This window comes from Ovis aries, chromosome 6, assembly GCF_016772045.2.
Source record: "Ovis aries strain OAR_USU_Benz2616 breed Rambouillet chromosome 6, ARS-UI_Ramb_v3.0, whole genome shotgun sequence".
Lineage (NCBI taxonomy): Eukaryota > Metazoa > Chordata > Mammalia > Artiodactyla > Bovidae > Ovis > Ovis aries.
In genome coordinates, this window is record NC_056059.1 from 17,812,360 (window position 1) to 17,838,343 (window position 25,984).

General features: G+C 42.6%; 1 protein-coding gene and 1 long non-coding RNA gene across 4 annotated transcripts in view; one reads left to right on the forward strand and one right to left on the reverse strand.

Annotated features, from left to right (window-relative positions):
* Positions 1–3,802: 3,802 nt before the first annotated feature.
* Positions 3,803–18,728, reverse strand: LOC121819808 (uncharacterized). Its single transcript, XR_006060113.2, has 3 exons — positions 18,492–18,728; positions 5,479–6,458; positions 3,803–4,669 (listed from the first exon to the last, which is right to left on the reverse strand). It is a non-coding gene; the product is annotated as an uncharacterized LOC121819808 (long non-coding RNA).
* Positions 18,729–24,505: 5,777 nt separating this feature from the next.
* Positions 24,506–25,984, forward strand: part of PAPSS1 (3'-phosphoadenosine 5'-phosphosulfate synthase 1) — a 114,152-nt gene continuing 112,673 nt past the window's right edge. For 2 of the 3 annotated variants that reach the window (XR_009601133.1, XM_004009639.6), the window contains exon 1: positions 24,506–24,613. Coding sequence is in view for 1 of the 3 variants with exons in the window: in XM_004009639.6 (XP_004009688.1) it covers positions 24,554–24,613 (60 nt within the window). In the remaining 2 variants the exon portion in view is untranslated. Of the gene's footprint in view, positions 24,614–24,799; positions 25,045–25,984 lie in introns of those variants that run through there. The other variant, XM_012179553.5, reaches the window with a different exon arrangement.

Genomic DNA, 25,984 nt, shown 5'->3' on the forward strand with positions numbered 1-25,984 from the left:
ACATTTGTTAGTTTCTTCCTGTAATTTTTGGAAGAAGCACAAGCTGGAATAAAGATTGCTGGGAGAAATATCAATAAGCTCAGATACGCAAGTGATACCACCCTTATGGCAGAAAGTGAAGAGGAACTAAAAATCCTCTTGATGAAGGTAAAAGAGGAGAGTGAAAAAGCTGGCTTAAAACTCGACATTCAGAAAACTAAGATCACGGCATCTGGTTCCATCACTTCATGGCAAATAGATGGGGAAAATGTGGAAACAGTGACACACTTTATTTTTTGGGCTCCAAAATCACTGCAGATGGTGACTGCAGCCATGAAATTAAAAGATGCTTGCTCCTCGGAAGAAAAATTTTAACAAACCTAGACAGTGGATTAAAAAGCAGAGCCATTACTTGGCCGAGAAAGGTCTGTATAGTCAAAACTATGGTTTTTCCAGTAGGCATGTACGGATGTGAGAGCTGGACAATAAAAAAGGCTGAGGGCTGAAGAATTGATGCCTTCAAACTATGGTGCTGGAGAAGACTCTTGAGAGTCCCTTGGACTGCAAGGAGATCCAACCAGTCCATCCTAAAGGAAATCAGCCCTGAATATTCATTGGAAGGACTGATGCTGAAGTTCCAATACTTTGGCCACCTGATGGGAAGAGCCGGCTCATTGGAAAAGACCCTGATGGTAGGACAGATTGAAGGCAGGAGGAAAAGGAGATGACAGAGGGTGAGATAGTTGGATGGCATCACTGACTCAATGGACATGAGTTTGAACAAACTAGAAAATCATGACAGACAGGGAAGCCTGGTGTGCTGCAGTCCATGGGGTCACAAAGAGTCAGATACAACTGAGCGACTGAACAACAACAGTTACTTAGAAAATCTGAGGGTTTTTGATCAGAGGCACACAAAATTAAAATCACTGCAGCTTCTTGATGAACTGTCTTCCTTAATGATGTTTTTAATTTTTTGGTTTTGGTTTTTATATTTTTGGTCATGAAACCTATTTCAAGGCAGTGCACTCAGTGGTCGTGGCAATCCGTCTCTTGCTTCAACAGTGTTCGATGCAACAGCCCCCGGGATGTCCCTCGATCCAGCCTCTGACCACCCTCCAGCTTCTCTTCCAAGCGCAACTTTAGAACCAGCCACTCGGCCATCCTCGACCTCTGGGACCAGCCAACACCAATTTTTGAGCTTAGCTCCTTATTACCGATTAACCATGAACTCCAAGATTCCTCAGAATTAGTCCACCAAAGTCAAGGCTGCCTTCAACTGCCTTGCATCGGCCAGCCTCCTACACCTACCCCACTGGGCTTCTATTTCCACCACAACAGCATAACTTTGGAGGGCATGGGCCACTGTTTCAGGGAATTGGCCAGAAAGAATTAGGGTGCTGAGCCTCTCTTAGAAAGGAAAAACCAGGGCAGTGGCTGCACTTTCTTCCAGGATGTGCAGAAACCATCTCAAGTTGAATGGGGGTAAAACCCAGGACACTGTGGAAGCTGCATTCTCACGGAGAAGAAACTGAAGCAGGCCCTCTTAGGATCTGCCCATGCAGACCCCCCACCTCTGTGACTTCCTGGAGAGCCGCTTCCTAGATGAGGAGGTGAAACTCACGGAGAAGATGGGCAATCTCCTGACTAACTTCCAACGGCAGACTGGTCCCCAGGCTGAGCTGGCTGAGTGTCTCTTCCAAAGGCTCACCATCCAGCATGACTAGTTGGAAAGAGCCTTTGAAGCCCAGCAGCCTTTGAGGAGCCCTTCTGGTGTCAGGGCTTCCGCCTGAAGCCTCTCTCTGCAAGCACTAGGCCACTTTTGCACCACCCTGGAGCCCTCTTCCAAGCCTTGGACCAAATGAAAACAGTAAAGCTTTTTGCAGCAACAAGACAAAGCAACCCTCCCTGCCACACCCACCCCCCAAAACCAAAAAAACCCCTCCCATTTCAATGCTAACATGCCATCAGGCTTTCTTCTGGTTACAATCTACCACATATGTCTTTTCACTTACTTTTACTTTCAACCTTATGCTTTATGTCCCTCTCTTCCAAACAGTATTTAGCTGGATTTTTAAAAACACAGTTGTACAGTCATTTAACTGGTAAGTTTAATTCGTTTATGTTTATGATAATTATTGATGTATCTAAATTTATTTCTATATATGTTTAACCTGTTTACTGCCTTTATATATATATATATATTGTTTGATGATTGCTTTTCTAAAAAATCCTTTTGCTCCTTTTTCAGATCAGGTTATTCTTATTTGTCTTATCTCACCCACTCATCTTTAATTCTGTTATACTTTTTGAAATTTCATTGTTTACTTCTGTAAATATTCTATACCCAATCTCCATTCTCAAGTCAAGTTGTAACAGTTATACTAGTCACATTTAAATAGTGCTAACATAGCTGTTAAATAATTAGGTAAGCCCACAGTACTCTTGCCTGGAAAACCCCATGGACGGAGGAGCCTGGTAGGCTGCAGTCCATGGGATCTCGAAGAGTCAGACACGACTGAGCGACTTCCCTTTCACGTTTCACTTTCATGCATTGGAGAAGGAAATGGCAACCCACTCCAGTGTTCTTGCCTGGAGAACCCCAGGGATGGGGCAGCCTGGTGGGCTGCCGTCTATGGGGTCGCACAGAGTCGGACACTACTGAAGTGACTTAGCAGCAGCAGCATATGTGCCAGATACTCTCTTTAAAAATTTTAGTAAAGTTTTTTAACCTAGTATGGGCTTCCCTTGTAGCTCAGTCAGTAAAGAACCTCCCTGCGGTGCAGGAGACCCGGGTTCAATCCCTGGGTTGGGAAGATCCCCTGGAGAAGGAAACGGCAACCCACTCCAGCATCCTTGCCTGGAAAATCTCACGGACAGAGGAGCCTGGTGGGCTGTAGTCCATGGGGTCGCAAAGAGTTGGGCACGACTGAGCGACTAACACTTACTTACTTTAACCTAGTATACCCAAAATATTTTTTCAACCAGGTACTCTTTTAAGAACTTTACTTTCATTAGCTCATGTAAGTCTCGTTTTACTGATTAACCCCATTTTATGGAATAGAAAACTGCAGCAGAGAGAGGTAAAAAAATTTGGCCAAGGTCACATAGGTGAGTAGATTTTTTAGCTGGGATTTTAATGTAGGTTGTTAACTATACTCACTATGTGCTGTGCTGTGCTTAATAGCTGAGTCGTGTCCGACTCTGCCAGCCCATGGACTGAAGCCTCCCAGGCTCCTCCGTCCATGAGGATTCTCCAGGCAAGAATACTGGAGTGCATTACCATGCCCTCCTCCATGGGATCTTCCCAACCCAGGGATCGAGGGGAAAAAAACCCCAGACTTTTTTTTGGCAAAATAAAATGTTATTTTTGCTTTTTTTTTTTTTAATGCTAGTGATTTTCAACTTTCTCATACAATAACTGGCTCTCTGTACATCTTCTTTAGTTCATTTTTCATAGTCTTTGTCTATTTTTATCTTGGAGTCATAAATAATCTTTTGTATTAAAAACTTCTTGTCTTAACTACAATAAAATGTATTTTTATTTAATACATTTTTCATTTTACCAGAGATAATTTCTCAGTTAACATTTTAATTTCCTGAGGAAATTTAGAAGAGTTATATAATTCCCTTTTCAAAGAAAACATATCTCTGCTCTCCTTCATCCTCACTATCAGAAAATTCTCAGCTATTATTTTACAGTCCCTGAGCTCAAATTTCCAAAGGAAAACATGAAGAAAGTAAAAAAAAAATTCTTCTTTTATGTGTATTATGTAAAATATAATTTCTGAATCTCTATAAAATTAAATAAAAATACAATAGATATATCAAAGAACTAAATCTGTTTAATATGCCATAAACATAATACAGTACAATGAATAAATAGACAATTTATATTTGTGTTATTTTTTTAAAAAAACAAAATTTTCAAAAAGGTGAAGATTAGTGATCATGAAAGATAGAAAAAGGAATACTCTGTTTTCAAGAATGAGCCAATACAGAGATCCTTTATGGAGAGATCCAGAGTCTTATTTGATTTTTGAAACAAACAGGCAAACAAATTAAAGAATCATGCAGTCCCATTTTGAGGCTCTCAATATTTGCCATGGTCAGAAACTGTCCTGGGAGAACTGCACAATATAGGAATATTGCCATCTAGTGTTCACTTTTAGAATTGGCCCCACAAAATTAGTGTAACCTAAACATATTATTTCAAAATGTAGTGACTCTTTGAAATTGGAGCCAGAGATCAAGAGAGTTTTCTGAGGTAACTGAGAAATGCTTAAAATTAAGGAGAGAAAGGAGGAGGTTACTAAAGATGTGTATACATACATGACTGCAATGAATCAGGATAGACAATGGAGAGAGAAAATGGCGAATGCATAAGACCCTTTAGAAGGCGATGACACTCCGCTCCAGTACTCTTGCCTGGAAAATCCCACGGACGGAGGAGCCTGGTGGGCTGCAGTCCATGGGGTCGCTAAGAGTCGGACACAGCTGAGCGACTTCAGTTTCACTTTTCACTTTCTTGCACTGGAGAAGGCAATGGCAACCCACTCCAGTGTTCTTGCCTGGAGAATCCCAGGGACAGTGGAGCCTGGTGGGCAGCCGTCTATGGGGTCGCACAGAGTCGGACACGACTGAAGCGACTTAGCAGCAGCAGCAGCAGCAGCAGCAGCAGCATAAGACCCTTTAGAGAGAATAAAGAATATGAGAAGGTGGAGGGTCAAATCTTTGAAGCAGTAGAAAAGTAGCACTCTTTGAAATGCATTGGATGGGAAATTTAAAGAATAAAATGTATTGTACGTTCACAACTTTTGAGGGATTTTTGTTTTAGATAATGAAAAGTTACCATCTGTTGAGGGCTTAGTGAGTACCAGCTTTTATAAATGCTTTGCATGTAATATATATTTAACTTCTAAAATTACTGTTACCTCTATTTTAAACATGAGAAAATTGAGGTACAGAAAGTTTACAGAGTTTGATTAGTTGCAAAACCTCGTTATTGATTTGTCTAAACCAAGAAGCTGTTTCCAGTGTCCATGCTCTTAACCCACATACTATGCACTTCCTTCTAAAAGAAGTATAGAACTTGAGCTGGGGTCACCATGTAATGTTAGTTAGAAGGTTTAGTCAACTATCCAAAGAATTCTGACCACATTTTATTATTTGTATTATCTGGATCTGGTGTTTGAACTGGTCAACTCATCTCACGATTGCTCAGTTTTCCCTTTTACCTCTGTGTCACGTTCTTTTTAAGCAACATTCATTTATTTATCTGGCCGCATCAGATCTGAGTTGCAGCACTTGCGATCTGTCACGGCAGTGTGCTGGCTCTCTAGCTGCTGCGAGTGGGCTTATTTGCCCCCTGGCATGCGGGATCTTAGTTCCCCCTCCAGGGACTGAACCTGAGTCCCCTGTATCACAAGGCAGATTCTTGACCACTGGACCACCAGGCAAGTCCCCTGTGCTATTTTCTTGCTAAAGTTTCATACATACATGTCTTAGGTATAAAAATATTACAGTGCTCCGGTTTCTTTTGTAGAGTGTGTATATCAGCTTCAGCAGTGGTGAATTTCTTCTCTCAACTGTTGGTCCCCTTTCCTCTCACCAGCACAACTGTGGTCACTAGTATGGGTTGAGTTGCATCACCTCATCCTGTTTCCCACTCATATGTTGAAGTGCTTGCTCCCAGGACCCCAGGATGTGGCTGTATTTAGAGATAAGGTCTTCAACGAGGTGATTAAGTTAATACAAGGTCATCGGATTGGGCCCTAGTCCAACAAGAAAAGGAAATTTGGGTATGAACACGTACTGGCGAGACCCTGTGAAGACACAGGGAAAACCACAGCCAGCTAAAAGGGAGAAGCCTCAGAAGAAACCATCCCTGGTAACAGGTTGATCTCAAACTTCTCGCTTCCAGAAATATGAGAAGATACATTTCTGCTGTTTAAGCCACCCCGTCTAGGGTCCTTAGTTATGGCAGTCATCGCAAATGGAATGGAATGCATGCATTATCCAGGCTCTTGGTTTATAAAGCAAAGAAGCCACTCTCGCTATCTTAAGAAGAAGCAAAAAGGACAGTTCCTAAGGAATATTAGATAGCTCAGAGAATCTTGGGAGGACTAGAGAGCCAGGTTGAGAGGCCACACAGTCAGAAACAATGCCCAAACCATATCACCACATTGTGCCAGTAGAGGCTTCAGTGAAACTAGAAACCCCACTCACTGTGGACTTGAGATGCCAGGACTTCATCTTCTGACCACAGGAGATGACATCTCAGCAGCTACCTTTCCCCCCAGAATGGAATTCCTGCAGCTCTGCCTTGCCACATAGCTCATGTATGGTTTGATGACTCATGTGGTTGCGTGTGCTTGGGGAGCCTAGGTTCCATGCCTGTAGCCTCGTTGTGAGTGAGCCAAGGGAGTGACTTTTCTGACGTCTGCCACGTGGAGGTGGATCAAAAGGCAGGAAGCTGTCTAGACATGGAAAGAGTGTTAGTGGAAAGCCAGAAAAAGCACATAAAGGGAGTCAACTGTAAAATCGCAGTAATATGATTCTTGGACCAGTTGCTCTGCCGGTACATTTCTCTGAAACCTAGTTGCCATTTCCATAGTCCTTACTTCTCTTGAATTTATTTTTATTTTCATTAGATAAAACTCTCCCTTGAATAGAAGTCACATGACTATCAAGCACAAACAGCTGGATGCCTCACCCCAGCTTGTTGCCTACTTTTGTAAGACAGAAATGAAGGCAGTTAATACGAAGATGCTGCTTTGCAAGTGTCCATTCCTCTTTATGCTGGTAAAAGAATCCCCAATTTTCCTCCGGGAATCATCCCTTCTCCCTGTCTTTCTCTATGATTTCTGTGGGAATACCATTTCCTGGTCTGCCACTCCTGCCCAGGTTCTAGAAGACTGAGGCTCAATTTGGCTGATCAGAACATGCACATACCATCCCTCCTCCCCAGCTCTGTGATTAGCTCTAGAATAAGCAGTAGCATTGTCCAGGACAGACCAGTGAGACTCCATCTGAGGATATTTCCTAGAATAATACACTTGCCTTTTCTGGCTCTTCTCTTTCTGCTGTGGTTGCTGGGCTAGGACACAAGCCTGGAGCTGCTGCTGGCTAAACTGATACTCCTTGATAAGAACTTCCCTGTGAGTAAAACTGACACAGTGCAAAGCAGAGCAAGAGATAAACAGAGTCCTAATATCCTGTGAGCCGGAGAAGGCAACAGCACCCCACTCCAGTATTCTTGCCTGGAGAATCCCATGGACGAAGGAGCCTGGCAGGCTGCAGTCCATGGGGTCGCAAAGAGTCGGACACAACTGAACGACTTCACTTTCACTTTTCACTTTCATGCACTGGAGAAGGAAATGGCAACCCACTCCAGTATTCTGGCATGGAAAATTCCGTGGACAGAGGAGCCTGACTGTCCATGGGGTCGCAAGAGTTGGATATAACTGAGTGACTAACACACACACACACATACACACACAACACAGCATCTGGTCTCTGAAACGAATCTGTGTTTCTCAGAACACCACCCTGCAAAGACTCAGATTAGTGCGACCTACCTAGTATTCTGGACATCAGGGGAGAAAAGGATTAGGGACGAGTGAAGGCTGGGCAGAAGGAAAGGCGAGAGGAGGAGGAGGAGGAAGGAAAGAGAATTTATTTAACTGTGGTTAGCACTTTATATTCTTAGGGTGAATCCTGAGTATCCCCAAGCCTGTAAATAACAGGATAATGTTCTATCTCTGAAATTAGGACCTTGATTTATGTTATGAATTTATAATTTCCTAATTGCTATTGATATTCGTTGCAGCCTAAAATAAGCACACACGCTTTTAAATTAGATTTGCCTATTAAAAACAAATGAATGTCTCAGGTTCAATCCAATTTTCTTGGTTCCTTATAGTATGAAAGTATTTTAATTGTGTTTTCTGTAAGAAATATGCACAATTAAGTTGGCTTCTCTGTGATTAAATATTTTATAACTTCCTTTATGTATTTGACTTGTGATTTTTACTGATAAAGTGGTTATTTTCAAAAATGTCTGCGTGCTAAGTCACTTAGGTCATGTCGGATTCTTTGCGACTCCATTACTGTAGCCCACCAGGCTCCTCTGTCCATGGGATTTTCCAGGCAAGAATACTGGAGGGGGTTGCCATGCCCTCCTCCTGGGGGATCTTCCTGACTCAGGGATGGAACCTGCATCTCTTATGCCTCCTGCATTAGCTGGTGGGTTCTTTTACCACCAGTACTCTTGCCTGGAAAATCCCATGGACGGAGGAGCCTGGTGGACTGCAGTCCATGGGGTCGCAAAGAGTCGGACACAACTGAGCGACTTCACTTTCACTTTTCTCTTTCACGCATTGGAGAAGGAAGTGGCAACCCACTCCAGAGTTCTTGCCCGGAGAATCCCAGGGACGGGTGAGCCTGGTGGGCTGCCGTCTATGGGGTCGCACAGAGTCGGACACGACTGAAGCGACTTAGCAGCAGCAGCAGCATCTTTTACCACCAGCGCCACCTGGGAAGCCCTTTCAGAAGGAAGTGAAGGCAAATGATTGTAGCAAATGTAGGGTAAAGGAGTTAGAGAAGGCGAGGTTTGGAAAAAGAACGAGACCGGCACCTTACAGGAACAGATCGCCTTTAATGAGGCGGGAAGGGGCAGCAGTCAGATTAGTGAGCTGCTGCGCTAACCCAAGAAAAGAGTAAGTATGTATAGACATATATGTGGAAAGCTACTGTCTTAAGGTGGCCTGTTCTTCTCCAAGGTTGTTCAGAGTAGTTGTCTCTTAAACTGCAGGGGCAAGGAATTCTGGAGATAGGCCAGAGGCTGGACCCGCAGGGAGCTGGGCGTCATCAACCTTAATGTCCATTTTTTTCTTCGGGTGAGAGAGTTCTTTGTTTTGCCTAGAATGGTGGGGAGGACCGAGAGGGGAGTTTTAACTCCAGGCTAGTTTGAGCCACATAACTTTCCTTCAGTAAACAGTGAAATTATTTAAATATTTATAAATAAATAATACTGTATTTCCTCTAAAATAGGTCATTTCTGAAGCAGACACACGTGTTTACAAATATAGTTTAGGCACAATATGTTAAGATTATGCAATACTTTTTCCAAAACATTTAATGTATTTCTTTATCTATTGTTTTTTAAATATTACTTCAAAACTTATTGGCTTAAAACAACCACCATTTTGTTATGCCTCACATTCCTGAGGAGGAAATGGCAACCCACTCTGGTATTCTTGCCTGAAGAATCCTATGGACAGAGAAGCCTGGTGGACAAAAGTCCATGGGGTCACAAAGAATCAGACATGACTGAGCTCGCACATTTTGTGGATTGGGGTTTGTCTATGGCTTATTGATTTCACTACTAGTACTGGACTGGAATATGCAGGATGCCTGCTTCACTCACATTAGTCACTTGGACTTGGATAGATTGGAATGATTGGCTGGCATGGCTCTTGTAGGGTCAGCTATTTGGTGCTTTGGTTCCCCCTGCTGGCTGGGTTCCTTGGTCTTCTCCATGCGTGTCTCTGTGTAATTCTTCCTGCAAGGTGGCCAGACTCCTTAAGTTGCCAGGTGTAAGCCGGAACTGATACACAGTCACTTCAGCCACATTCTGTTAGCCAAAGTAAACCCCAGGGTCAGCCTGGATTCAGTGTGGGAGACTACACAGGGAGTGAATACTAGGATGAAAGATTCAGAGGGGAGTGGAGGTACCCTGTGGAGTTTAGCTAAATCAGTCCTTAGACAATATCATTTCCTGGATCTTCAAGGGCAAAACTGAATATTTCTCCTGATACATCCCTTGTGTTATCTGTAGCTTAAGATAAAAGATAAAAGCAGTAAGGATTTTGCAATATACAAAATATTGATTCTGTTTAACCTGGCATTTCCAAGCATTTAAGTGCACAGAACCATGCCTGGTACGTAGTAATCACTTATAAATATCTGTTGAATGAGATTTACCCTGGAACATCCCCCCGCTTTTTTTTTTTTTCTAAACGTTCATGAACATTACTAAGAACTGGTGTTTCCAAAGGAAGAAACTTTGTGAAAAACAGGCTATTATGTGAGAAAGGAGCATGTGATTCTAAGTTTCTTCCTGACCTATAACTCCCCATCTCAGTTCAGTCCAGTTCAGTCACTCAGTCGTATCCGACTCTTTGCGACCCCGTGAACCTCAGCACACCAGACCTCCCTGTCTGTCACCAACTCCCGGAGTCCACCCAAACCCATGTCCATCAACTCGGTGATGCCATCCAGCCATCTCATCCTCTGTCATCCCCTTCTCCTCCTGCCCCCAATCCCTCCCAGCATCAGGGTTCAACTTCAACATCAGTCCTACCAATGAACACCCAGGCCTAATCTCCTTTAGGATGGACTGGTTGGATCTAATTAACTGTTGTACTTTAGTCTGTATGCCCCCATCTCCTGGTTGCAGGTGAGTAGACTCACATGGGCATCTAACCCAAACCAGTTATCTACAGGCTGGCCAGCAAGAGCACTGTGCTACAGTCTAACACAAGACCTTTTACCAAAAGTAGTCTAAATTGGGTTGTGATAGGCAGGCTAAGTTAGACCCTGTCCCTTGGATAGTTTGAATGAGGGAAAATCAGCCAGTTAGTTGTTAGGGGTAGGAGCAGTAGAAGCAGAAGCAGAGAACAAATGAGTTTCCATTACATGGAGCCCTAGGATGCTGTTTCTTCATTATCCTGGTTGTGTGGCTGCTGAAAACACTTCCTATTTCCCTTTCTCCACCCATATTTAAAATGAAACCCCATTAACTGAGGCAGCCCAACCGTGTCTGTATGTCTTACTATCTGAAAGTACATGATGTCAGCCTAGTACATGATGTCAGGAAGCGAGGCCTTATGCTATCTTATTCAGAATCAGAAAACACTCTATTCAATCATCTCAGGAGAGAAATGCCACTGTAACATGTGCCTCCAGAAGCATGACTGCTACTTGTGGTGCCAACAATAAGTAGAATGGGGGGGGGGGCTGGCAAATGAATTGCTCAGGAAATTTCAACTGTTGTAGGAAACTCTTTGGTTAATAGCTACAAAAGAAACCAGACGTGACTGAGAATTTTTCTATTAAGAGTCTCAGAAATACATGCTGAAAAGTCCGTTCAGGACATGTTATTTTCCCCCACTGACTGCCAGAAAGGAATGAGGAAATTAATTACGGAAGGGAGGTGAGAGGTGGAAGCAGAAAGCACATGGACGCCGGCAAAGCTGGGGCTGTGGTGACAAATTTAGCTGGCTACTAAAGCCGAGCTGTTCTAGGGGACAGTAGAAAGCCCAGAGAAAGGTTCTGATGGCCACTAGTCTAAGGTAGAGTCAGCACGTAACCACCTGCTCCAGTATTTCTTAGGAGGCGGGGGGAGTGGGGAACAACACCCAGAAAAAATTCAGCGTAAGCCCACGAAAGTGCCAAGCCAACAATGTCGGTGAGAAGAGAGAGAATATTGACATTTGAACACATAATCAATCAGTGGGCAGGGCTGCGATCCACATGAGGGAGAAGAAAGTAAGCCAGAACCCAGGCATAAACAAAATTTGCCTGTTCCTGTCTGAACAGACTCAGTGGGTGGTGAGCATTCGGGACTTTTAAAACGAGGTTTATTTGTTTATGTATTTGGCTGGGCTGGGTCTTTGTTGCTGTGCACAGGCTTTCTCTAGATTGCAGTAAGAGGGGGCTATTCTCTATTTGTGGTGTGCTAGCTTCTCATTGCAGTGGTTTCTCTTGTTGAGAAGGCTCTTCTCTGAACGAGGGCTCAGTAATTGTGGCACATGGGTTTAGATGCTCTGGGGCATGTGGGGTCTTCCCAGAGTAGGGATCGAACCCATGTTCTCTGTACTGGCAGGTGGATCCTTAACCACTGGACCGTCAAGGAAACCCCACATTTGGAGTTTAGCACAAGAAAGAAGCATGTTTGCTCTATGGTGTCAGGATTCTTTCATTTTATTAGAACAGTTTTATATTTCCAGAAAAATTAAGTAGATGGTACAGAGAGTTCACAAATACCTGCACACTCAGTTTTCCCTATTGTTAACACTTACCTTACAGGGTACAGTGTCACAGCTAATGAACAAATACTGATATTTTATTATTAACTCTAGTGCACAGTTTATTCAGATCTCCTTAGTTTTTGCCTAATTTCCTTCTATGCTGCAGGGCCCCATCCAGGATATCACACTGCATTTAGCTGTCCTAGATGTCCTCCTTCGGCTCTTCTTGGCTGTGACGGTGTCTCAGACTTCCCTTCTTTTTTAATTGGTGTATAATTGCTTTACAATGTTGTGTTAGTTTCTGCTGTACAACAACAGGGGCCCGTTGTAATTATACACATGTCTCCTCCCTGCTGAGCCGCCCCTGCCCCCATCTCCCCTGTCCAGGTCATCACAGAGCTTCGAGCCGAGCTCCCTGGGGTCTACAGCAGCTTCCCACTAGCAATCTATTTTACATATGGCAGTGTATATGTCCGTGCTATGCCCTCAGTTCATCCTTCCCTCCCCATCCCCCTCCCTCCCCTTTGTCCACGTGTTTTTTCTCTATATCTGCATCTCTATTCCCACCCTGCAAATAGGTTCCTCTGTATCATTTTTCTAGGTTCCATATACATGCATTAATATATATTTCTTTTTCTCTTTCTGACTTACTTTGCTCTGTATAACAGACTCTACATTCATTCACATAATGACAAATGATCCAATTTCACTCTTTTTTTGTGGCTGAGTAATATTCTATTGTCTATATGAACTGTATCTTTTTTACCCATTCATCTGTTGACGGACATCTAGGCTGTTTCCATGTCCTGGTTATTGTAAATAGTGCTGCAATGAACATTGAGGTACACAGTGGGATTTCTGGGTCATACGGTAGTTTTTAGTTTTTTTACCTCCATACTTTTTTCCATACTGGCTGCATCAATTTACATTCCTATCAACAGTACAAAAGGGTTCTCTCTGCTCCACACCCTCTCCAACGTTTATTGTTTGTAGATTTTTTATTTATTTATTTATTTTATTTTATTATTATTATTTTTTGAATAGGACATTTTATTTTATTTTTTTAGTTTTTAATTTTTTTTAATTTTAAAATCTTTAATTCTTATGATGGCCATTCTGACTGGTGTGAGTTGATACCTCATTGTAGCTTTGATTTTCACTTCTCTAACAGTGATTGATGCTAAGCATCTTTTTATGTGTTGGCCATCAGACTTTCCTTATTTTTTATTATCTTGACAGTTTTGAGTACTGATCAGGTATTTTTTAGGTTATCCCGCTATTGGAATTTGATGTATTTCTCATGATTCAATGGGAGCCAAGGGTTTTGGAGGAAGATCACAGAGGTAAGTGTCATTTTCATCACATCACACCACATTAAGACTACCAACCATCAACAGGACTTATCACAGCTGATGTCCATCTTGATTACCTGACTGAGGTAGCGTTTGTCAAGCTTACTAGCTGTAAAGTTTTTTTTTTTTCTCTCTCTCTATTTCCATAATGTATATCTGGAAGGAGGTATGCATAGCCCACATTTAAGGAGTGAAGATTTATGGTCCCTGACCTTGAGACTTGAGTATCTACATAAATTATTTGGAATTCTTCTTCATGGGAGATATCTCTTCTCCCATTTATTTATTCATTTATTTATCAATATGGACTCCCAGATATTTATTTTGTACTTGTGATAATCCAATACTACTTTGCTCCGTTGCTCAAATTGTTCCATCTTTGGCATGGGAACTCTTTCACTTGGCTCTTGTGCTCCTTTGACAGAATGACATGAAGGTGGAATTTTGCTGTGTTTGTTTGGCTTGGTTTTGTGTACTCCCTCACTTTCTGTCGCTATATGTTCCAGGCTCATCTTGTATATTTCTTTGGTAGTCTTTAGGTCAGCTATTATTCCAAGGCACTCTGGTTACTGTTATTGCAAGGGGTGTAAGAAACCAAGATCTGGGCATTAGGTATACTTGTTACGATGAGTGGAGTGTTGTTTCTTTAGAGCTTTTTCAGTTGGCAAAGCAAAGAACTATCTATGCACACATCACTCATGCATATACACGTATCTATGAATGATGATCTATATGTAATGAAAGTTGGCTCCCACTTTGTGCCACCCATTTACTTGTTTAATTCCACTGTACATGTACAGTAACATCAGAATTATTCATCCACACGCTCGTGCGGAATGGCTTTATCAACTCACCTACAGTACTTATGTGTAGTTCCTTTGGCTTTACAGATTCTACTCTTTTCCAAATTTACTTAGTTCAGCACCACACTTCCCTGTAGTGACACTGTAAGGAATTAAAGAGGATGGAGAGGTAAATTTACAGACTAAAATAGTCTTAAAGGTGTAAATACTTTTGAAATTGGTAATATTAAATTACATCATCCAGAGATGTGCATTTAAATGTTGAAAGGAAAAAAGCAAAGAAGTTGTGACTATAGAAGTTACCGCAAACAAGCAACTCTTCCTTCCAGGCAGATAAATTGTCAGAGACTGGAGGTATTATTCCACCTGAAACAGGTTTTAAAAAACCCAACAAGATAATATATGAAACAATGATTTTCAGACAGTAGATGCCAGGAAATGCAGGGCAGTGATTCCTGAGAGATGAGGAAATAAATAAGGTAAGCTCTGTAATTGCCTTGGCTTAATTAGGAGAGAGCTTTGAGGCTACAATGCAGGAAGGGGGAGCCCCAGAGGCCAGGAATTCCCCTGAGTTAAGGAAATGGCGCTGGGAATCCAACCTCCAAGGAGTGGAGCACGAGAGGAGAGAGTTACCATAGAGAAAGCTCCGTGGGTGGCAGGAAGTCCACCTAACCACAGGTGAGTAGGAAGCTAATGTAGGACAGAGAAAAATAACCCCCAAAAGGAGCAGAGGGAAAAGGCCTGGAATTCCACTGGAAGAAATAATGTCCTCTCTAGCCAGAGTAGAAAACTTGACTTTGCGCAAAATACCCACAGAGCTTACCAAAACCTCATTCATTTCACTGAATTAACCAATACAGCCTTGACCCTGAAACACTCACCCACAAACCCTAGTAAAGGCACGTGCCGCACCCTGCCTTGACCTGCCAGTGTGGCCCCTGAAGGTGTGCCATGTACTTTGTTCAGGACCTGTGAGTAATAAACTTCTCTATTTCAACCTCTCTTGTCTGTACTTGAGCCACAACTTATCCAGCACCATATGTTCCACTTAACAAATGTCAATTTGACCCAATCATAAAACATACAATGAAGTACTAACCATCAATAAAATGGAGCGAACTACTGATACACACAATAATAGGAATGAATCTCAATATTTATGTTGAAAGAATGTGGGGAAAGAATCTGTGCTGTGTTTGGTGCTGTATTCTATCACTCACTACTTAGCTACTTTAACATACAGAAATGATTAACACAATGCTTTACAGAACATAAGGTACTTAAAGACAATTTGTGGTTTTGATTAAATTATTATTGACAGGTATAGATAACAGACAAATTAACCTAGAATAACTTTAGAAGAAGAATCCTTTGAGATAAATATATCCAGCTGCTCCCCCATCCCACCAGAATTCACACGATTTACCCAAAGTCATATATTTAGTAGAAACCTAGATGTCTAGCAAGTTATTTCCACTCACTCTGAAGATCTCCTCTGAATTATGAATAAGCCACAATTTTAAAACATAATTTTTAGCAACTGGTCTTATGAAACCCACTATCTGGGGACTTTTTCCTTAAGGAAAAAGAAAAGTTAACCACAAGGAAATACTTCAGATGAAATTGATAAGTGATGACTCAAGGTTTCTTTAAGTCTTGTTTCTTTATTCAATAAAATCCCTCTGGTGGTAAAGACATTTACTTATCTTCATATATTTTCTCCACAAATAAAATATGGAGAAAATTGAACTGCTTTGACTAGAGGCAAACAAAGCAGTATTTTGTTCACTCTACAAATGAATTAGAAATCTTTTCACAAGTCCCAGAGACTCTAAAGGAACTTTCCTGAATCTGGTGATTCCCTCCAGATGGAAACCAAACATTCCTGGCTGCTTCCAAACGACCACACCAGTTTCTCAGCTGGTAAGGATTTAACAATGGAATGTGGAGGGTGACTGAGATTCTAATGATCATTTACCTCTGGCTTGTGTGGCATCAGTTCTCCCAGAACCCCTAAGACTGATGCTCTGATATCACCAGGGTAAATGACTTAACAATATTACCAAGCTTACTTACCTATTACTCTCTCACTGAGAAAACCTGTGTACCCAAAGGGTTAAAATATACTTTGCTCTAGGGTTCTTAACTTTTATACCTCCTCAGTTTAGCTTAAAATATTTAATTTTTTTGAAATATATAGTTAAATTACAAGAGAGATCTAATGCCTTCTGTAATTACTTAGTTATAGATATTCAGGAATGCCCACCCATTACTCAGAGCAATAGTTCTTAAAGTATGGTCCTCTCTCACTAATAGTCTTGCTTCATACTAAATGAGAAAATAAAAACCTTCAGTGGAAATCCCATCTTTCCACCACCTGTACAAATGGACTGGCATCTCTGACCCTCTTCTCTTTTCAGCTTATTTTGCAGAAATTACTTACTGTCCATTAAAGGTCCATCTTGATTTGTCCTCTGGATTCTCAGTCACAAGGACCTCCATCCATCAGTTACCCCCTCTCTCTGTTGGCTCATTCTCATCAGCATACAATTTACTCTAGTTTCCTCCTTTCTTTTAAAATTATCTTATTTTGATTCTGTATTATCCTTCAAGTATACCCCATGTCTCTGCTCCTTTTTTTTTCAAGTCTAACATCTTAAAGGTTGTTCTTACATGCTCGCTTCATTTGACTTCTAATTCAGTCTTTCCAAAAAATGTTTCTTGCATGCACGTGTCAAAATGATATATCCTAATAGAGTCAAATAATCTTTTACGGAATTTTAAAACAGAGAGCAAATCCTTAGTCATCTTCCCCTTCTCCTCCAGTTTCCTTCCCTGGAGGCAACTACTCAAGTCTTTTAGTGAACTTCCTTGGAATTCCCTTGAAACAATAGGTATATTGCTATTCTTGGTCTTTATGTTTTACACAATATCTCTTATTCTCTCACTATGGAAAATGAGGATTTATCTCTCCTCTTCTATCATCACTCACACACACACACACACACACACACAAATTTTATCCCCTCAAACTCTTCAGCTAGTCATGGTGCAATTTTGTTAATATTTATGTTCATAGTTTACATTATTATGTCTATGTGGGATTTAGAGCTGACCCATGTAGTAAAACTATTATTAGTTTTCCTTTCCAGCATGATATTTTTCTTCTAAAGACTGTTTCTTTTTCTTTTTTTCATTTTCTATTCTTTTTTTTAAGTGGACATGTATGGTTTTCTTTGAAAAATTGTTTTTTTTTGTCTTCTTAAAAAGAAAAATTCTCACATAAAAAAAGAGATAGTGTAGAAATATGCTTTTTTAAAAAGAAGACTTCATAAGTGACTCTAGCAGACACTCCTGGTGCCCATCTACATCCATTCAGACCTTACTACTGTGGAGCAGGCTATTTCGACTTCCACCTGTGAACACACTGCCATCTCTTTTCATAGGAGTTTTCTTTGGGACTAATGTCCTCTCTGTTGAGGTGCACTGCAATCCAAAAGTACCAGAGAATGACTACTCCCTGGGAGTAGTCCTTAAGTAATGACTGAAGGGAGTTGTATAAATGCCCTAGCTCTCTCCCTCAGGTGATGTACTCTGAAGGACAGGTTCAAAGTTCAGAACTCTGAAGTTCAAGTTCCAAGTTCCCTGCTGAAAATAAGCTCCAGTCTCCCACAATGACCGCTTGATACCACGCTCTTTATCGACTACCTTCTTGTTTCTGTATCACTCTACTAATGGTGTTTCCTGGGTTAACTTCCCAAATAAATGACTTGTACTTGAATCTGTCTTTCCACGCCTGCTTCTTGAAAAATCCAAACTAAAACAATAGTGCTGGGAATTTCCTGTTCCATCACTTTTTAGTGATATCTGCTGTCTTAATTTTAGAGATGCTAAGACTGATAGGGAAGAAGGCAATGGCACCCCACTCCAGTACTCTTGCCTGGAAAATCCCATGGACAGAGGAGCCTGGTGGGCTGCAGTCCAGGGGGTCACGAAGAGTCAGGCACAACTGAGCGACTTCACTTTCACTTTTCACTTTCATGCATTGGAGAAGGAAAGAGCAACCCACTCCAGTGTTCTTGCCTGGAGAATCCCAGGGATGGTGGAGCCTGGTGGGCTGCCGTCTGTGGGTTCTCATAGAGTCGGACACGACTGAAGCAACTTAGCAGCAACTTAGCAGCAAGACTGATAGGCTACAGGTGGTGTAGCCTCATTTCTCCCATTATAAAGTTCCCTTGCCTACTTGTATTAGTCAGGGTTCTCCAGAGAAACAGAACCGGTAGGATAGACAGATAGATATTTATCATAGGGAATTGGCTCACCTGATCATGGATAGTTAGAAGTCCTAAGGTCTGAGGTCAGTAAACTGGAGACCCAGGAGAGCAGGTGGTGAAGTTCTAGACCAAGTCCAAATGTCTGAGAAGGAAGAGAGCTGATGGTGTATTCCAGCATGAAAAATAGCAAGCTCGAGACCCAAGAGCCAATGTTTCAGTTCAATTCTGAAGACAGGAAAAAGACCAATGTCTCAACTCCAGGAAGTAAGTCAGGAGGAGTTCCCTTTTAGTAGTAGAAGAAACGTCAATTTTGTTCTGTTCAGGCCTTCACGTGACTGGATGACGATCACCCACATTAGGGAGGGTAACCTAGTTTACTGTCACTGATTCAAATGTTAATATCACCCAGAAACACAGACACACCCAGAATAATGTTTAACCAAGTATATGGGCACCCCTTGGCCCAGCCAAGCTGACACAAAATTAGCCATCACATCATCTTTCACCTAACACTTTTATCAATTACTAATGGTTACTGCCTGGTCATATCATTTACCTGGTCAGATGTTTAAAATGGTGATTTTTAAAAAACGCCAGTATTCCTTCTGCATTTATTAGCTGAAATTCTATCCATACGAACTTTGCCTTCCTTATCAATTATTTTATTACCCTGAAATATAGTTTGTACAGAAAGGATGCAATAAATGTATCTTTTCTGATGACTTGGTTTTCTAAGGAGTTATCACTAATTTAATTGCAAACTATGTCAGCTGTCTAAGTTATTTTCAGTATGTCACTCCCATCAGATGCTCTATCAATTTCATCTTCCTAAACCGAGCTCTTCATGGAGAAGCTTCTGGATGATTATCCTCTAGACCTGTTCCACAGCAGTCATCCTGGGATCTCTCTTCATTAGAATTCCCTCCAGCTGTTTCATGTGTGGGAGCTCCTATTCTCTGAATATTGTTTTCCCTCGTTCTATTTAAGTGAAGCATACCCCCAGGTTTCTTTAAGAGAGGGTGTACGATAATTCCAAATTCTAGGTTGGAAATATTTTTTCTTTTCTTTTTTTTCATGGAAATACTTTTTGTTTTAGAGCATTTGTTTTCTAGCTCTTGGTGTTTTTCTTGATAGCTTCAGTTCCTCTTAAGAGAAAAAATTCTGCATTAAAAGACTGTGGAGTCTGCTTTTTATCAACTGCTAAGTGTATGAGGGAGACAGCAGAGGGAGGGTGGGAGGCAGCCCTGCCAGCTCTGTAGGGCTGAGGAGCACCCCAGCCGTATTTCTCGCAGCCATTCATTGTGGTGAGAGCCAGCTTCAGGCCATTTTCACTCCTCATTTTTGGTTGAGAACTCTCTTTCTCCTTGGAAGCTTGTAGGATTTCCAAACAACTTCCGAGCACTGGGGAACAGTGTTTGGAAATTTCACAGTGCTGTGCTTTGTGTGCTTGATATTTATCTGTTAGTTGGACATCCAGGGAAGGTCTGAAGTCCTTCAGTGTCAGGAAATTTTGTTGAATAATTTTCTTGGTTATTTCCTCTGGTGAGCTTTCTCTTTCTGCAACTCCTAATATTTGAATCTTAAATTTTCTAGACTGTCCTTTCAATATTTCTCATCTTTTGTTTTGTTTTGTTTTGTTTTGTTTTTGCTCTGCATCTGAAAGATATCGACACCTTTCTTCCACTCCTGCTATTTTGCTTTTAATTTCCAGGAGCCCAATTTTGTTTCCTGAATACTTTTGGCATTGCCATTTCATTGGTAAATCTTTCAATATGTATCTCTAAAATTACTCCTTTAATAACAACAACACTTTCATCACAACAGAAAAAGTTAAGTCTTTAATACCAAGAGTCTAGGGCCTCTTTAAATTTCCTGTGTTAAAAAAGATTTTTTTTGTTTAAAGCAGTGTTCAGGTAAGGTTTATGTATTTCAATTGCTTATTTTCCATGTTATGTTTTAATGTTTAGTTCTTCTTTATTTATTTTCCCCAACCATTGAGTTACTGAAGAGTCAGGTCATTTATGATGTAGAGTTTTCCACAGTTTGGACTCAACTGATTGTATTCATGCTGATTTTACATCCTCTTCTTCCCTCTGCATTAACTATAAATTGATGTAACCTGAAGACTTTATTAGAATCAGATTTGACTTTTTGGGGGGCATTAATACTTTCAGGAAGCAAAAAAGTTCTAATGTTCTTTATTTTCATGATTTAGCAGCCATTGATGATCATTGTCTTTTTTATTTCATTTAATGGTATAAAATGATATTATAAACTTATATTTCTTTCTGAATTTATTAGCTGTATGTCCACAATTGGAGAAGGCAATGGCACCCCACTCCAATACTCTTGCCTGGAGAATCCCATGGATGGAGGAGCCTGGTAGGCTGTAGTCCATGGGGTCGCTGAGAGACATGACTGAGCGACTTCACTTTCACTTTTCACTTTCACTTTTCACTTTCATGCATTGGAGAAGGAAATGGCAACCCACTCCAGTATTCTTGCCTAGAGAATCCCAGGGATGGGGGAGCCTGGTGGACTGCCGTCTATGGGGTCGCACAGAGTCGGACACCACTGAAGTGACTTAGCAGCAGCAGCAGCAGCATGTCTACAAATGAAAAATTGCTCTCATCAACTTTTTCATTATCTGGCTTACAGTTAGTGCATGGTACAATTAGCAAATGCTTAATATTTTCCTTTTGTCAGTTTTCAAAATAATGAGTAGGTTTATTAGCATCTTCCAAGGATTACAATGAGTTCTTTTTAAATTGTCATCATTATGAACATCTAGACGTAAATGTATTTAATTTGTTTCAATACCTTATAGATTTTACCCCCTTTAGTCCTCTAATTGTGTAATTTTATTTTTAATTATTTATTTTTGGCTGTGTGGGGTCTTTGTTGTTATGCAAGGCTTTCTTTAGTTGCAGCAAGTGGCGGCTACTCTCCAGCTGTAGTGTGAAGGCTTCTTGTGGTGGCTTCTTTTGTTGTGGAACATGGGTTCTAGATGTCTGGGCTTCAGTAGATGTGGTGCACGGCCTTAGTAGCCCTGAGGCATACGCAATCTTCCTGGACCAGGGATTGAACCTGTGTCCCTGCATTGGAGGCAGATTCTTCACCACTGGACCACCAGGGAAGTCCTTAATTGTGTAATTTTGACAGAGGAATGCTTCTTCTGTTTGGCTTCTGAGTCCTTTTTACATAATCATACTGGGTTGTTTTTTTTTTTTTTTTGGACAATTCCTTGTTTTGGATTTGACAAGTTGTTTCAGGCTCATTTGCATGGTGTCTGAAATAATAAATTTGAATTGATAGTATCAATGTAAACTTATGATACATTTTACCTGACAAAGTCCACAAATATTGAGTAACTCAGAAGCATTAAACACTCCTGGAAGCCTAGATTGTGATATTTAAAAAACATTTGCTTCTGAAAACCAAGAATCCTGGGTCTTCTTAGAGAAATGGCTGATTCCAGATGTGATGTTGTGTTTTCATCTGAAGCTTGGGATCCTCTTCCAAACTCATTCTGTTATTGGATGAGTTCAGAAATTCACTGAAATTAAGTTCTACGTATACAGGCTGTAAATGAAGAATCCCCAAAGAAAAAGCTATAAGGAACCATCGGCAATTTGAGGGTCAAATTTTTAGAGACACTACTCTGACAGCAATGACAAGAATGGAGCGTGTGGGCAGTAGAAGCACAAGATGCCTATATACAGAGATTAGTTGTGATTCTTCCTGAATATGGGGAAGGCCTAACACTAAGACAGTAGCAGTAGGGCAAATAAACAGGGGACTGGTTTGCTAGCTACTAAGAATGTATGACTGTCAGCTTCACTGATGCCAGCTCGGGCATGTACAAGTTCCTATCCTTCCACTGACCCCACCCAGGACTGTAGTCTACAGTAAATCATTTTACCGTCATCAAGAGCTTTGTAGTTAATAGATACTATTTAATAATCATTAGGATCCAGTGACTTCCCTGGTGGCTCCGACAGTAAAGAGACAGCCTGCAATGCAGAAGACTTGGGTTCGATCCTGGGTCAGGAAGATCCCCTAGAGAAGGGAATGGCAACCAACTCCAGTATTCTTGCTTGGAGAATCCCATGGACAGAGGAACCTGGTGGACTGCAGTCCATGGGGTTCCAAAGAGTTGGACACAACCGAGCGACTAACACTTTCACTTCAGCACCCAGTGGCCTCTATGCTATCTTGAATGAATGAATGAAGTCACTCAGTCGTGTCCGACTCTTTTCAACCCCATGGACTGTAGCCTACCAGGCTCCTCTGTCCATGGGATTTTCTAGGTAATGGTACCATCTGAGCCACCAGGGAAACTTTAGTCCCTGAAAAATGATGAAGACCTTTGCTGACATTTTCCCAGAACCCAGGAGACTAGTTAGCCGTCTATAAATCTTGACTTAGGAATGTACTTCCTGTTTCTAAGCACTACTCCCATTCCCTTGGCTAGCTATAAAACTGCCCCAATGGCCCCTCAGCAGCATATGCAGTGAAACTGCAAATGCCTCTGAATCATAGTCCTTCTGATCCCATCCTGTAAGTTACTGAATAATAAACAAATCCGTTGATTACATGAACTTCCCTGGTGACTCAGACTGTAAAGAATCTGCCTGCAGAGCTCGAAACCCGAGTTCCATCCCTGGGTCAGGAAGATCCCCTGGGGAAGGGAATGGCAACCCACTCCAGTATTCTTGGCCTGGAGAATTCCATGGATAGAAGAGCCTGGTGGGCTACAGTTCATGGGGTTGCAAACAGTCGGACAGGACTGAGCGACTTTCACTTTCACTGACTACATGGAGCTGCCTGTCTCATTTTTTTCAGTTGCAAGATACCTTCTCAGTTTGGTGGGCATTTTTCATTTCCTTTTGTCCTCCAACAAAGAGGGAGTAACGTCTTAGTGGTTGGTATGCGCGTGTAGCGGCGGAAGGCACTGGGTTATCGGGGAAGCGCTGCAAACAGCTACGGAAATGCTCTGAGAGTGGTGGTTTACTCTTTAAGTCGAGTTCGACTCTTGCGACCCCAGGGACTGTAGCCCGCCAGGCTCCTCTGTCCTCGGACGTGGAAAGGAAGATAACTCCCAGAGGAAGCTCCCTCCACCCCCAGCCCATCCTCAGGTGAAGTAGCCACTGAATTCTCGGGTGAGTTTGAAAATGTCCTCTACAGAAGGGCATTCTACTGAGTGGTAACCAAGGGCTCTCCCTCAGCCTGGATTTCATTCCTCTACGGATTTCATGAGAAACTAATAAAATACATGCCCCTTTTTGACTTAGCCGGTGAGAAGTACCTGACAGAAATCTTCTCAAGAGATGTCTTCTAGTGGGGACGGAGGCACCTGGCAGATAACCGCTAAAACCAGAAGAGATGTTAACTACTGATGGTGTATTGACTTTTTTTTTTTAATTGTTGGGCAGAATTTCAAAACGAAGAGGAATGTGTGGACAATAAGCTGTTCAATCTTCTCTTTGAGATGCTGGAAAATTCCTTTTTATATGTGCCCAAACCGAGATGAGCACAGATTTGGAAGATAGGAAACTGGTGACCGGGCTTGTGGAGGAAAAGACAGGAGCGGGAGATCACGTCAACGTCTTCTTTCTAGTAAACAGCAGCAGGGAGCCACACCCGCCAAGAGCAAGGAGGCTGGTATCTTGTCTCTAGGTGGAGGCTTGGGACCGGGGGTGGAGGTGGGGGGCGGTCCAGCCTCCACGCATGCGCAGCGCAAGGTGCAAGCCGAGGAGGGACCGGCGAAGTTCCACGACTACCTTCTCAGGCTCCGCCCCTTCTGAGAAGGGGAGGAGCGTCGTGCGCGCTCGCGTCGGTGCGCGCCCTGAAGCCCGCCCCCAACTCCTGCCTCTGGTCGCTCCACCCCACACACCTCTGCCCCGGACCCATTTCGGAGGCGCGGCCGACGCGGCGCGCAGTCAGAGCCACGAGCACGAGCGCGTGCGTACGACAGCTCGCGCCAGCCTCGTCGCGAGGAGGCCCCGCCTTCCCGCCCCGCCCCCGCCGGCCTCAGGTCCTGTGGCTTCGCTCCCGGCGCTGAGAATCCCGGCGCTGAGAATCCCGGCACTCGCGCGCGCTGTGTAGCCATGGAGGTCCCCGGTAGCCTGTGCAAGAAAGTCAAATTGAGCAATAACGCGCAGAACTGGGTGAGTCGAAGCAGATGTGCGGAGGCTCTGAGAGGCTCCAGCTGCAGATCCATTTGGAGCCACTGTCCGCTCCTTCTGCATCCTGCTTGGAGAAGCCGGGAGGGTACCCGAGGCCGCGGCGTCTTCCAGCAGGGGCGGTGGGTGGTGCCCGGTGTCGTGGCGTGGCGTGGCTGGGGCGGGGGTCTCGGGCTGGGTTCTGCAGGCAGTCGGAACCACGGCCCGTGGGAAGAACGCCCGCTTCTTCAGCTCCACGGCTCGGATGAGACCTCGAGGACTATCTTTCGGGAGTGAGCTGGCGGCTGCTGAAACCTCCGGCGAGGAGAAGCTGCCCGCATCCCTTCCAATGGCCTGAAGGTCTGCAGAGGAAGCGGAGGCCGGCGCCTTTGGTGCATTCCTGATTTTTCTTGGCTCTGCCAGTGCAGTTAGCTCAGGTTTGGGTCCATCTCCATGTCTTTCCATTTCTGACTTACAACATGAAGGGAGAGTACCCAACAATGTGGCCATTCATGAGTTGAGACTGCCCTGAACTGAGGTTCTTTGTGACTCGGTGTTACACTGGAATATTTAACAAATAACGTGGAAACTAAAATGTAGGGGGAAACTAATGGTTTATAACGTTTAGCAAGGACTGCCAGTTGGCTTTGATGGGGAAGTGTTGTGTCCTCAGAAGATTGCTTCCTTCCTTAATTATTCTTGCTAAGAAACTGCCTTTAGCTAAGCTTTTGTAAGTGAGGTGGGAGTAGGGTGGGGGAGGTGGTGTCCTACTCTGGAGGCCGGAAAGGCCTTGGTTTTAAGTCTGGATGGAAATTTTTTTCCACAGTACAGCAAGATCATGAGGTTTAAATGCAGCCTTGTAAGTCATCATTACCCTTGGTGAATCGAAGGGAAAAAAAGCCATTTCAGACAAGTGTTCATTTCAAGTCATTAATTTACCATTTCTGAGGTTACCAAGGATTCTCACCCGATTCCTTTCTCCTTTTAAGTTACTTCACTCTTCCTGTAGGTGATAGGAGGGAGAAGGAGATAAAAGGTGAATTAGAACATTGAGAAGGAGCCCTGACTACCAGTCTGGTCTCTGGTTCCAACTTTGCCATTTAGTAGTTGTTTGATCCTGAGTGAAAACACTCGACTTCTTTAAACCTCAGCTGACTTAAAGATATAATAGCCTGGACTTCTCTAGACAGTTTTGAGGAGTAAAGAAGGTAATGATTTGGAAAGGTCAGTGATACCACTGCTATGCAATTATTGATATTGCTCCTGTTACTCTGAGGTATTTCCTGGTTAGGGACAAAGGGTTGGTTAAATTAGAGTATTCACAGGTCATTTCAGCTACACCGTCTGTAACTCATTTACTGTTCCACTTGCCAAAAA